At 40.2% G+C, this 11,970-nt stretch overlaps 1 protein-coding gene across 2 annotated transcripts; it reads right to left on the bottom strand.

Annotated features, from left to right (window-relative positions):
* Nucleotides 1-266: 266 nt before the first annotated feature.
* On the bottom strand, nucleotides 267-8,281 carry LOC119741206. 2 transcript variants are annotated; one of them, XM_038216938.1, is made up of 3 exons: nucleotides 8,065-8,281; nucleotides 3,189-3,453; nucleotides 267-1,412 (listed from the first exon to the last, which is right to left on the bottom strand). In XM_038216938.1, the coding sequence occupies exons 2-3, from the start codon at nucleotides 3,445-3,447 to the stop codon at nucleotides 1,093-1,095; spliced, it is 579 nt and encodes a 192-aa protein (XP_038072866.1). In that variant the 5' UTR covers nucleotides 3,448-3,453; nucleotides 8,065-8,281; the 3' UTR covers nucleotides 267-1,092. The 2 variants fall into 2 exon arrangements, with proteins under 2 accessions (XP_038072866.1, XP_038072865.1); XM_038216937.1 differs by having other exon boundaries at nucleotides 268-1,412; nucleotides 3,189-3,456.
* Between the last annotated feature and the right edge of the window lie 3,689 nt (nucleotides 8,282-11,970).

Here is an 11,970-nt window from a genome sequence, read left to right as displayed (position 1 = left end):
GTTTTGTTTTCAATACAAGATGATGTCTCAAAAACGCCAAACTCACTGGTTTGACTGGAATTCTGCTGCTGCATAATTTTAACGTGTTTTTAGATGGGGTTATGATCGAGAATAAGCTTTATGTGGCCTCTCTGGACTCCCATATAGTTGCACTAAGTTTAGTTGGGCACCATTTGCAGTCATCAGCCGACATTTGAAGCCAAAAAAAAAAAAAAAAAAACAGGTAAAAAAAAAAAAAAAGCCGCATCGCCGCACCACTTTTGGGGCAAGCACCATACCAGAAACCGGAGACTTATTTTTTTTGGCCTTAGGGTGTTTATTTGTTTATTTGCATTATCTTACTGATATAATTATTTTTCAGTGAATTACAGTTTACAAAATATATGGGCTGCATTTTCCCCACAAAATTATTTTGAATAATTATGGTACATGGTAGTCTCAGCACAGGTTTCATTAAAAAAAAATGACAAATATACATGTAAAACCAAACTCTATTTCATCTATGGAACTATTCAAGTATGTCTTTAAGTGAAGAGGAAATGTACCCTCTGAAGTCACGATTTAAAAAAAACAAAACTTTTTTTTTAAGAAGTAGATGAAACTTTCAAAACCATAGAACATGGTTGTACATGTTGCGCTTAAGAATTTTCAAAAGCAGATGTCAAGTTTTCGGTGATGAAACAGGCATACTTATACATAAATCTATTCCCCGAATCCAAGAAAATGTTACACAAATATTCCCAGGAAGAATCCTAGCCATCCTGGCAAATCCCAACACCATACGGAAAACTGCACACACACACATATACATCTGACTTTGATTCTGGAAGTGTGCCAACCCAATGTTAAAGACTGTCAGTTTAGGGGTACTGTACTCATCCTGACAGATTCCAACAATGCCGTTGGGATTTGATGGGTTGAGTTCTGTTAGGGTGAAAGCATTTTGAGCTAACAGCAAACTTGTTACCGATTGACGAACTTGACAAGATTTTGGTCGGAATAAGTACAAAATCAGTGATTGGTACTGTATAAGAGCAAAGGTGTTTACAGGAAACGGCAAAGGTGTTTACAGGAAACGGATTCCGTTTTCTGTTAATTTCTATGATCACCACTGCTACCTCCGCCACCCCCAAAATTGAAGGTGCTATGTGAGACGGATCCAATGATGACGGGGCTGTTTCTGCCGGTAATGGTGAGCCGGCCGACGTAAGGAACTGTGCCAGGCGGTGCATGGTAGGTGTAGGTGGTAGGATGAGCTTGTTGCGGCTGGTTATAATTAAAAGACGTCTGTGACTGTGGCTGAGCTGATGTTTCTTGTGGATTGATGATATTGGCTGTGATCTGAACCCCACCGCAGGCTGCATCTGCCGTGTCTACTGGGGCTCCTTGGGGAACTGCAACAGCCGTTCTCGCTGCGTATTAAAGGGAATATACAACATTTGCAAACATCAAAAAACAAAACTACCATATTATTATGAAATACCTTACTGGACTTTTATTGAATGACAGTCTAAAGCATCCTGTAAAATCATGGCACCTGGATTGCTGTCATTTTCAAGAAAAAAAGGTATTTTTGTATTAATTTCCAACGCTGGTCAGCCGACCAGTGTCGGAAAAACCTGACTTTTTTTCAACTACTGCCCCTAATCTACCAAATTTATCCAGTCCACATTTTGTTTGCAACTGGTTACATCTTAAGTGGGGTCAGGGAACCAGACTACAGGAACATGATTGTTTTTCTTGGTTTTTTCCACCATCTACGAACACAAAACCTCCAAAAAGTCAGTGAAACAATATTTGCTATAAACTACTAACCCCCCAAAACCATCTATTTCTGAAAATTTTGGCAAAAGCAAATGTAGTAGGTAATTAGTCATCTGACCTTTTGCACGGCGGCCATCTTGGAGGGAAATGAGAAGACTTTTTGTGCATTTTATTTATGTACAGCGATCACGTGCCTGGATTCATTCATACATGTACATGTACATACATGTACAAGTACATACATACATTGATGTACTTTTAAAGTCAAGATTTCACCAAAACTGGACTGACTATGTACATGGAGGTTTTAACAAATATGCAGATTGTTCAAAAAAATTCAGACACAAGAACTACATGTGCACATAGATGTAAACTACAAATTGTCCCCCCCCCCTGAAAAAAGGTCATTGTGTTTTTATGGGCAAGAAGCACTGCAACAGTTGGGTCTCAATGTTGTAGTCAACTTAGTCAAGACCATCACAAGTCCAGTCAAAAGTAAATCACACTATCCTTTCACAAATCATGTTACAACCTGGAAAAAAATACATTTTAGGCTGAAAAAAATCTTTAATCCAATAACTTAACAGCCATGGAAATTGAGACAGCAATTTTCAGTGGTCAAAATCACAATGCCATCACGAAATTCAGTGACGGTCTGATCGATCATCATGGAAAAATGAACTTAACCTAATTAACCCTGCTAAATGCAACAGAAAGCAACAAAGGCAAAAACTTGTTGCATACTGTTGCATTAAGCCGCCAACTCAAGTCCCCGAGCTCTGTTGCATCTTGCAAGCTTGTTGCACTTAGCAGGGCAAGTGCTCATATTGCCAAGGCGATACAAGAGTATCAACTGTTGCAGTTTGTTGCATTTAGCAGGGTAGCTGCTTGGTACCAAGGCTGGTGTGCACTGGGTTCACTGCACAATGCAACAGAATCCAATGTTGCAGTTTGTTGCATTGATCAGGGTTCTCATTTGAGTTGAGTTGATATATTGTTGCATTTAGTAGGGTACCTGAAGAATACCTGGATTAACCCTTACCCTACTAGACCCTCCAACGCATGCCAATATGTGCCTCAAGAAAATCTCCTATGTTTTTTGCATGGCCCTCCAATATCTGCCATGTCATTTCAAGGGTAACTGGACAGGCACTCCAATACATGCCACAGAGAACAATGAGAGTCCTCTGATAACAATCAAGTGCCCCCAGCTGGTCAGTATCAGGCACCCTCCAGGGCCTCCAACTCCTGCCAATTGGAGCCTTCACTGCTACATCAAAGTATCCTCCAATAAACTGCAGCTGGAGGGCATTGGCATAACCAACTGACATGCAGTAAACTACCCTCAGAGAGTAAGGGTTAATGGCCACTTTGCAGAAAGAAGGGCCCTATATAACATTCAAGTTTAACATTAATACCGGTACCTTGTAACTTGTCAGCCAAATCATTCCTGTCTACCCTCCTCAGTGCAGTCAGCAACTTCTCTCTTGCACCTAATTCCGAAACTCCTTCTTTCTGCCTCCAAGCTACCAGCATTGCAAAGATCTGGTTGGACACGCCATGATGATCCACTTCAAACCTGTACATCTTATTATTGTCAAAGTCCAGCTCTGTACCTAATCTCTGCCATTCCGGTCCCAGCAAGTCTGCTAATTCTCTAAAGTACTTTTCATCCAGGGCCATCTCCAACTGCTGATGTGAAAAATATAGTGTACATGTAAATATCACCATTTGCCAACATATCTCCAATTATCCTTCATTGTCCTTATGATTAATACCATTACCCCTTTTCACCTTCTTGTTTTTTTTTCTTCGGATTTTTGTTGTAACCGTACACTGGAGAGATTAGCAGAGAGTGGTTTACAAACGGGGGGGGGGGGGGGGGGGGGGGGGGGGGGGGGGGGGGGGGGGGGGGGGGGGGGGGGGGGGGGATGTGAAAATCAAAATTTGATAAAGTTTGACATGTTTTCGTACATGGTGGAAGTGTGGCCTTTATTTACGGAGGTAGTCTAGTAAATTGGCCACATTTATGGCGCTAACTCTCCATTAGCCCCACTTGTGTGGCCTCAGTATTGCTGCGCTGTGCGTTAGGCCACACATCTGGTTTCCCAATTATTAGGGAGTTTAGTCCAAACACTGGTGCATATGCAATGATATGGACTCCAGAAAGATGCTAAATTTCTCGAAAAATTTGAAGAAATATTACCTTTACCCGGAAGGCAAAAAATGAGAAATCATAGAATACAACCATTCAATTTCATTCATTCATTCATTTAACATTTATTTCCAACTCTGTATACAAACGCAAATAATATCGTCAGTCCACCTAAAACGACGAGGATATGTTTTGACGCACTCGCATTCAATTTGCGTTGGACAACGCGCGCCCATTGCAAGCGTTATCTGCGTCAATTATGGTGACTCGAGGATATACAATATAACGAAATAAATTAACACGAAATGAAATACATGTAATAATCAAAAAGGGTCAATAATGTACATGATATTGAGCAGTGGTATGTAAAAAAAAAATGCACAAACTGCGCCAGTGTTTGGAATAACGCAGTGGCTATCGTTACGGCAGCCGTAACGCATTTCCCATTTTCTATCGTAATACGGTAGAACTGCAACTTTTATTAAAACATGAGAAGAAAATATAAAATTAGAACTTACAAATGTAGAAGGAAACAAGTGAATTTGAACATGATGAACGTTATGAAATTCGGACTTTATTTCCCTTTTCAAAAAATCCTCCAAAGCCTCAGGTTAGAAAAGGAAAAAAATTTGAGTGCGAAACGGAGATGCGAACCCGCAACTTCGCAGTGCAAAATCCTACCCTCAATCGACTGAGCTGTCGCACTGCTGGCTAAAACGTGGGGAAACAAATTTATATACCTGTGTGCGTATCAAAAAAGTATCGTAGAGGGCGCTAAACAACGGCTGCCGTAACGATAGCCACTTCGTTGGAATAAACTCCTCAGTAGTATACTGGAGGACCTGGCGTGTGGCCAGAGATTACAGGAATACAGTCATGACAGTGCAGTAGCCCAGGTTGGACGAAGTCTTCATTGCAATACGACTAACGTCCAGGGCAAGAATTCTCTACATGAAACCACCCAACATTTTTACCAAAGTTTTGTTATGTTTTACCTTGTTACAAAAGCTTATTTCACGCCTGCATGTTCTATGTATCCTTACCTATTGGGCTGCTGGGTTCAGGAATTCCATATGTGATGCTGACTGACATTAATCAGGAAAATTCTAAAGCAGCGTTAAACTTGTACGTGTTTGTAGTCTCTTTTCATCAGTTTATTCCCAGAGTCGTACGTCATGTACAAACTACAATGTACGTGCGTACGAAAGCATGCACGCACGCTAGGCGCCCTCATTTGTTTAGTTTTGGTTGGAACCGTGACGTCACTCCAGCCAACCGATGTCACGAAAACGCTCAACCAATGACCAAAGCCGAAACGTGTTTCTGGTAACTGGCGCGAAAACACGCTCGGTCATTGGATTAGCGACCGCGCCTTCAAGTAAGTGCGCGTGCGTATGAGAGTGGTTACTAAGCAAATCGCGCGTGCGCACTGTATTCATGCTTCATAGTCTGGCCCCCGGACCAGACGTGATGAGCGTCGAGAATAATTGTCCGGTCTAGGGAACCAGACTACACGCTGCACAGACGTACGTCATGTACACCGACTAGAATAGACTCGGCGGTGAGAAACTTGGTACTTGGTACTTGGTGGTTATCCTCTTCAGAACTCCTCGAGGAAGTATAACTAAGAGGCTTGGAGAGTGGCATAATAACTAAATCAATGATTTAAATTGATTGTGGTTTGGGGCATTGATGGGCATTGGTTTAATTCCCTCCTCTCTTCAAGTGGTGTCCAGCCCAAGGTAGCCAACATCTGAGTTACGCTGCTTCTTCTTGAATAATCCTTGCAGACGAAACGTGCAGCTCGCCTCTGGACTCTTTCAAGTGAAGAGATGTTTTTGATGGCATATGGGTTCCAAGCAGTACTCCCATATTCAAGGAGGGGCCTAACCAGGGTGAAATATAATTTCTCTTTGACGGACTTTGAGGCTGGGTAGAAGTTTCTCATGATGAAGTTGAGGACACAGGTGGCTTTATAGGCTGCATGTTCAGTCTGGCGGTTCCAACTCAAATTATTCTGGATGATGATACCGAGATAAGTGATCTCAGCTTTTACTTCAAGATTTACCCCTAACATGGTGTATGATGGTTTTACCGAGTCTCTTTTTCTGGAGATTCTCATGATATTGCATTTGCTTGGATTGAATTTCATATCCCATGTATCTGCCCAGGCAGCCAAGGTATCAAGATCTTTCTGGAATGAATGCTCATCGGATGGAGAATGAATCTTGCGGTACATCAAACAGTCATCAGCAAAAAGTCGTGTTGTTCCACCCACAGAGTCGTTAATGTCATTTATGAAGAGTAGAAACAAGTGCGGTCCCAGGACTGTTCCCTGCGGAACTCCACTTAATACTTGATGCCACTTGGATGTTTCACCATTGACCATCACCCGTTGTAGCCTGTCTGTCAGAAATGATTTAATCCAGTTCTGAGTTTTACCTCTGACTCCATAATACCCAATTTTTTGGATTAGCTTCTTGTGAGGGATGACATCGAAAGCTTTCGAGAAGTCTAATACTGCAACATCTGTGGTTATCTGGTTGTCGAAATTACTGGTCAGATCTTGCATGGTCATGACGAGCTGTGATTCACATGACAAGCCTTTCTGGAAAGCGTGTTGGTTCGGGTTCAGGATTCGGTTGTCTGTAAGATGTTCCATAAGATGGCTGTCTATGATGTGCTCCAACAGTTTACAACTAGCCGACGTCAGTGAGATAGGCCTATAGTTGGAGGGATCATATCTGGAGCCCTTTTTGAAAAATGGCGCAACATTTGCTTTTCTCCAATCTGTAGGCAGAGTGCCAGTGTCGAGTGACTGTTGAAATATGACTGCAAGCATTGGTGCAATAACATCAGCAGCCAGTTTAAGTGCCTTGTTAGACAGAGCATCGGGTCCTGCAGATTTACTGGTGTTAACCTCCTTCAGCAGCTTGGCAACGCCATCCACGGACACCACGATGTCAGGCATGTCAGGATATGGAATGGATGGTAAACTCTGCTGGGTATCTGTATCAACCTCCCCTTCTCTGGTGAACACACTACTGAACTGGTCAGCTAACACATCAGCTTTTTCTTTATCTGTGGTGATGTTTGTGTTATCTTTTTTGAGAACCTGTATGGCCGTGTTGTCTTTCCTGTTGGAGTTAATAAATCGCCAAAACTGTCTTGGATTTTCAGATGAGGTAATATCCTGTAGGTGAGAACGCTTTGCTCGGCGAACCTCACGGTTGACTTTCTTCTGTAGTATTTTGAAGTCTTCCCAGTCTGATGTTAACCCACTTTTCTTTGCTTTCACATAACGCCTCTCTTTCTTTCTGCACATGCGTATTAGGTCAGTTGAAAGCCAAGCAGGTCTAGGTCTGCCTTTGGCAATCTTCTGAGGAACTAGTTGATTTATGATATCAGTCAACCCATTTTTGAAGATATTCCAGTTTTCCTCCACAGGTTTCGTTAATGGAGATGAGTTCATAAAATCAGCTTGTAACTTGGATACTGATTCAATGAAGCCAGGTTCGTCAACATCCTTCCATCGGAAAATGGTCCTAGGTGGTTTCGTGGGTTTGGTCGCCCTGATGTTAACTTCTGCTATCACTGCTGCATGATCACTAATCCCGGAACTTGCACGGGTGTTGTTGACTAAAGTTGGGCGTGTAGTGAACAAGAGATCTAAAATGTTCTCCGTACCAGACGCCGGGTCCCTTCTCGTTGTGAAATTTACCATCTGATCAAGGTTAAACTGATGAAAAGAGTCTACAAACACGTACAAGTTTAACGTTGCTTTAGAGTTTATTTTCCTGATTGACGTCAGTCAGCATCGCATATGGAATTCCTGAACCCATCAGCCCAACAGATAACTTTAAGGACACATACTGACATAGGAGATTAGAATACTACGACGTCAAAATTAGCTTCTCCAACAAGTTAAAAATATTGAAATTATTGGTCAGAAATGTTTTCGTTCGGTTTTGAGCACTTTTTACCCAGGACTCCCTCCGTTACGTAGGGAGGAAAGAGAGTCCACCTGGGCTAGACAGTGCAGCAATATCGCGGCCACAGTGGGACTAACTCTCCATAGACTTTGTACACAACCGCTGAAGTAGCGCGTCAGGCCAGGTTGCAACATTCTTTCCAAAAGAACTTACCCTTGCTCAGCGTGTAGTTCCGAAAAGGTCAAAGAAAAAAAGAACTCAGAAATCTGTTAACCAGAATTTTGAGTTTCCACAGTCCAGCAGTAGGCCTACCTACACTAGGGTAGGCTACAGTTTCAGAAGGAAATATCGATATACTTCGTCTGAGTTTCTGAAGCCTGAAGGAAATATCGATGTATGCACTTCGCCTGACGTGAGCAATAACGGGAACACCGCCCTCTATAGGTCGCCACCCTTACACAAATTATTGAGTATTTTTAACAAGTGCAATTTCGCAAGAACCGATTTTAGTCAGGTGGCTTAGATCTAATTTTCGTCAAGATCGTGACCGACTGGTCCAAAGCACCAAACTTGGCAGATATATTCTTATAGACCTAGAGAAGATATTTAGAAGGGGTGACACCTGAAATTCTTTTGGGAAGGGTGCCTAATTTGCATAAATCGTTAATCCCTGACGTGTAATATATTTATTCCCATATTTGGGTATATTTCCATTTTTTTTATTTTTTTGAAAGTGTATTTTGGGGATTCTAGTTACATATCTTTACTTAAATAACATTTTCCAAAGCATATAAGTGACTGAATAATTATGAGGACATAGTAACGATCCAAAATGGCTACTATTATGACCTAAAATTGCGTGCATTTACCTTGTCTCCAGATATCATCAATTAGTCTTGCCAAACATTAGCATTGATGAACTTCAAATTCACCAAGTAGCTAACTGGTACAGCTACCCTATTAAAACCTTATGCAAAATCATGTGAACTATGATAACATTGTGATATTAAGCACAGAAAACAAAAACTGGGGAAAACGAGGTGTCCATAAACTAGGCTAACAAGTAGGTGAATGGTTGCCTAACATGGAACACTGGAACAAGTTCAAGGAAATTCCCCTAATTATTGTTGAGAAAAGGTTTTGGCGTAGACAAAATTATTGTAAACAACAATAATCTCTTATTTAGGGGGATTTTGTTGAACTTGTTTAAGTTCCCACGTTACCCTTCTCGTCCTAGCCCAATTTACGGACACCACATTTTTTCCCCTTTTTTGGTCTTTTGGGCTAAGCATCAAGATGTTATCAATTTTCACTTGATTTCCCACTTATTTTTGTTAGGGTAACTATGCCAGTAAGTAACTTTGTAAATTTGAAGCTCATCAATACCCACGTTTGGCGAGACTAGTTGATGATATCTGAGGAAAAGGTAAATGCGCGTAACTTTAGGGTAAAATAGTAGCAATTGTGGTTCTTTACTATGTCCTCCTAATTATTCAGTCACTTATATGTTTTATAAAATGTTATTGAAGTAAGAATATGCAAGTAGAATCACCAAAATACACTTTTCAAAAAAATAAAAAAATAAAAATATACCCAAATATGGGAATAAATATATTACACGGCAGGGATTAACGATTTATGCAAATTAGGCACCCTTCCCAAAAGAATTTCAGGTGTCACCCCTTCTAAATATCTTCTCTAGGGCTATAAGAATCTATCTGCCAAGTTTGGTGCTTTGGACCAGTCGGTCACGATTCCGACCATATGCCACCTGACTATTTTTGAAGGAAGCCGGGGAATACCCTTAGATTAGAATGGGACGGGGGGGGGGGTGGAGATGGAGGCGCATTTTTTGTCCGAATCATTGGGCAATTTTTCTTTCTTTATTTAATAATTTCTTTAATGATATTTAAGTGAATGACATTTTCGTCCATAATTATTAACAAACTCCCCCCAAAACTTGAACAATCCATATCCATTCATACACACACACACCCAACCCAACGAAAGAATGTATTATCCAGACACCACCTCTTTGGTTGTGTACAAAGTCTGTGGAGCCGAATGCATTTTCAAAAGTATTTTCTAACAAAACTGGAATAGTTTCTCCGTCCAAGATTCATATCTTTTCAATTTTTTTGCAATGACTGACCTTTATTGATGGATAATATATAATGAAAAAAGTGGCGTCAGGATGCAACTTTCTTTCCCAAAACAAAACAAAAAATGGTAACACAATACAAACCAACCAAGAACAAACATACATGTATATAAAAGGTTCATTTTTACACTAAAAGAAAAATTAAATAATTTATTGTACCAAAAGAATAATGCAGTTCAGTGACCCTAACAACCCTGAAAATCCATGCCCCTGTTTTGGAGCATTTCGGCGGATGCAGGATACATCCATATCAAAAACTGGGGAATTTTGATGGATTGAGGATTGTAAGCCTAACGGTACGGCAGGATTTTGATGGATTCAGGATACCGCCTTACTGAGCAGTCACCAACACCAACATTTTTGTGCATGACACAATAGGTGGATTTTGGCAGATTCAGAATACTTTCTGGTAAAAGTGCCAAACTTGGGTTAATAAACAAGAACATCACCATAACAGACAATTACATCCATGCAAATTTTCTTCTGTCATTTATTTCAAATGTCAACATTGAAAAAAGGCAACAACTAAACTTAAGAGCAATTAAGTCAACAACAAAACTTGCTTTTTGAATCACTCAGAAAACGGCAGTACTGTAAAACATGTACAATTGCACTCATCCGACACATTTAATTTCAACTTGATGGCAATTTACTTACAATTTAATATTTTTAAGTGGTAAAGATATATTATTGTCGTTGAAATGAATTCTTGCAAGAGACCTCGCAGTCTGGTGAATTGTGACAATATTCCCATTTTTTTCTCACTTTAGCTCTGCTCCTAATTTATTTATAATGAGAAAAATGGTACAATGTGGAGAACAAACTGCAGCAATATAAGTATTTTTGCAGCTGATACGCACAAAAAATAAATATCACAAAATAATTTTCAACTTTCAATTTCGTATTTTTGAGATTGAATGACATTGGGCATTGTTAATGTGAACAGATGACACAAGGACATTGAAATAGAAATGAAAAAATAGAGAAAAAAACAAGAACACAGAACAAGATCAAAGGTTTTGATGGTCTCTAATAAGAACCCAGTTTTTTTAATCTTTTTTTTCATCAATAACGGCCCTCAAAGGAAAACTTCAAAACATTGAACTGACTTTGTCAGCTGGGAAGTGGAAAAAAAATCAGAAAACCTATTTCAGAAAATAAGTAATTTTCTAGACTACACGTAACTGTTTAATTTCCAGTCAACAAAATGAATGAATAAGTCAACATATTCAACAGATTGAATGTATCCAATCGTTATATTTCTTCTATGCACAGATCCCAAATAGATAAACATTTTTGAATGTTCACACATTTTCTTTAATTCTTCAGTAAATAGCTTTCCGATGGTCAGGTGACTCACAACTCATCCTTGATTGGTCAATCCGGTTCGTAAGTGACTGCGTCAAACAGGTGCACCCACCACTGAATACTAGCGCCCATTGGCTAATGCCACTTTGCACAACTTCTGGTGTAGCGTGAATATCCGACTCCATGAAATGTGGACTCATTGGTAGTACTGCGCACGCGTGAGTACGATACCATGCTATTTTTAGGATCGTTTCGGGAGAGTGACCTGACACGTGCGAGGGGTTAACCAATAATAGGGGTCCAATTTTCATAGGAGTCCGATTTTCATGTGATACCGGTTCCAATGGTTCCAATGCTTCTCCGTGTGTGTGGGCGTGGTTTAAGTCACACTTGTGAATCGGATAGGCCAAGTGTACTGAATCATGTTATATTATTGTTGACAATTTTCACTCTTTCCACTGACTGTTAATTCCTTTAATGATAAAGTTTTTAAACATCTTTTAATGTAATAGTTTTGAATGGTGATTAGGATAACCAGATTTTCAAAATCTGGTTCTCCTAATATTTTTTCAAACAGAAGAATATCAGTCACGCTGACAAAAAGTGCTTGATGTGCTATATGCAATACCCTACACAATGAGTGGATATAG

Source organism: Patiria miniata, unplaced genomic scaffold, assembly GCF_015706575.1.
Source record: "Patiria miniata isolate m_02_andy unplaced genomic scaffold, ASM1570657v1 HiC_scaffold_5, whole genome shotgun sequence".
In the NCBI taxonomy this organism is placed as follows: Eukaryota; Metazoa; Echinodermata; class Asteroidea; order Valvatida; family Asterinidae; genus Patiria; species Patiria miniata.
This window is presented reverse-complemented; position numbering and strand designations above follow the sequence as displayed.

Bases quoted from the DNA above. Each gene is read 5' to 3' on its own strand.
- LOC119741206 (XM_038216938.1), bottom strand. From the start codon at position 3,447: ATGGCCCTGGATGAAAAGTACTTTAGAGAATTAGCAGACTTGCTGGGA. The intron at 1,413-3,188 runs GTACCGGTATTA...TTTAATACGCAG, and splicing joins TTTGGCTGACAAGTTACAAG to CGAGAACGGCTGTTGCAGTT.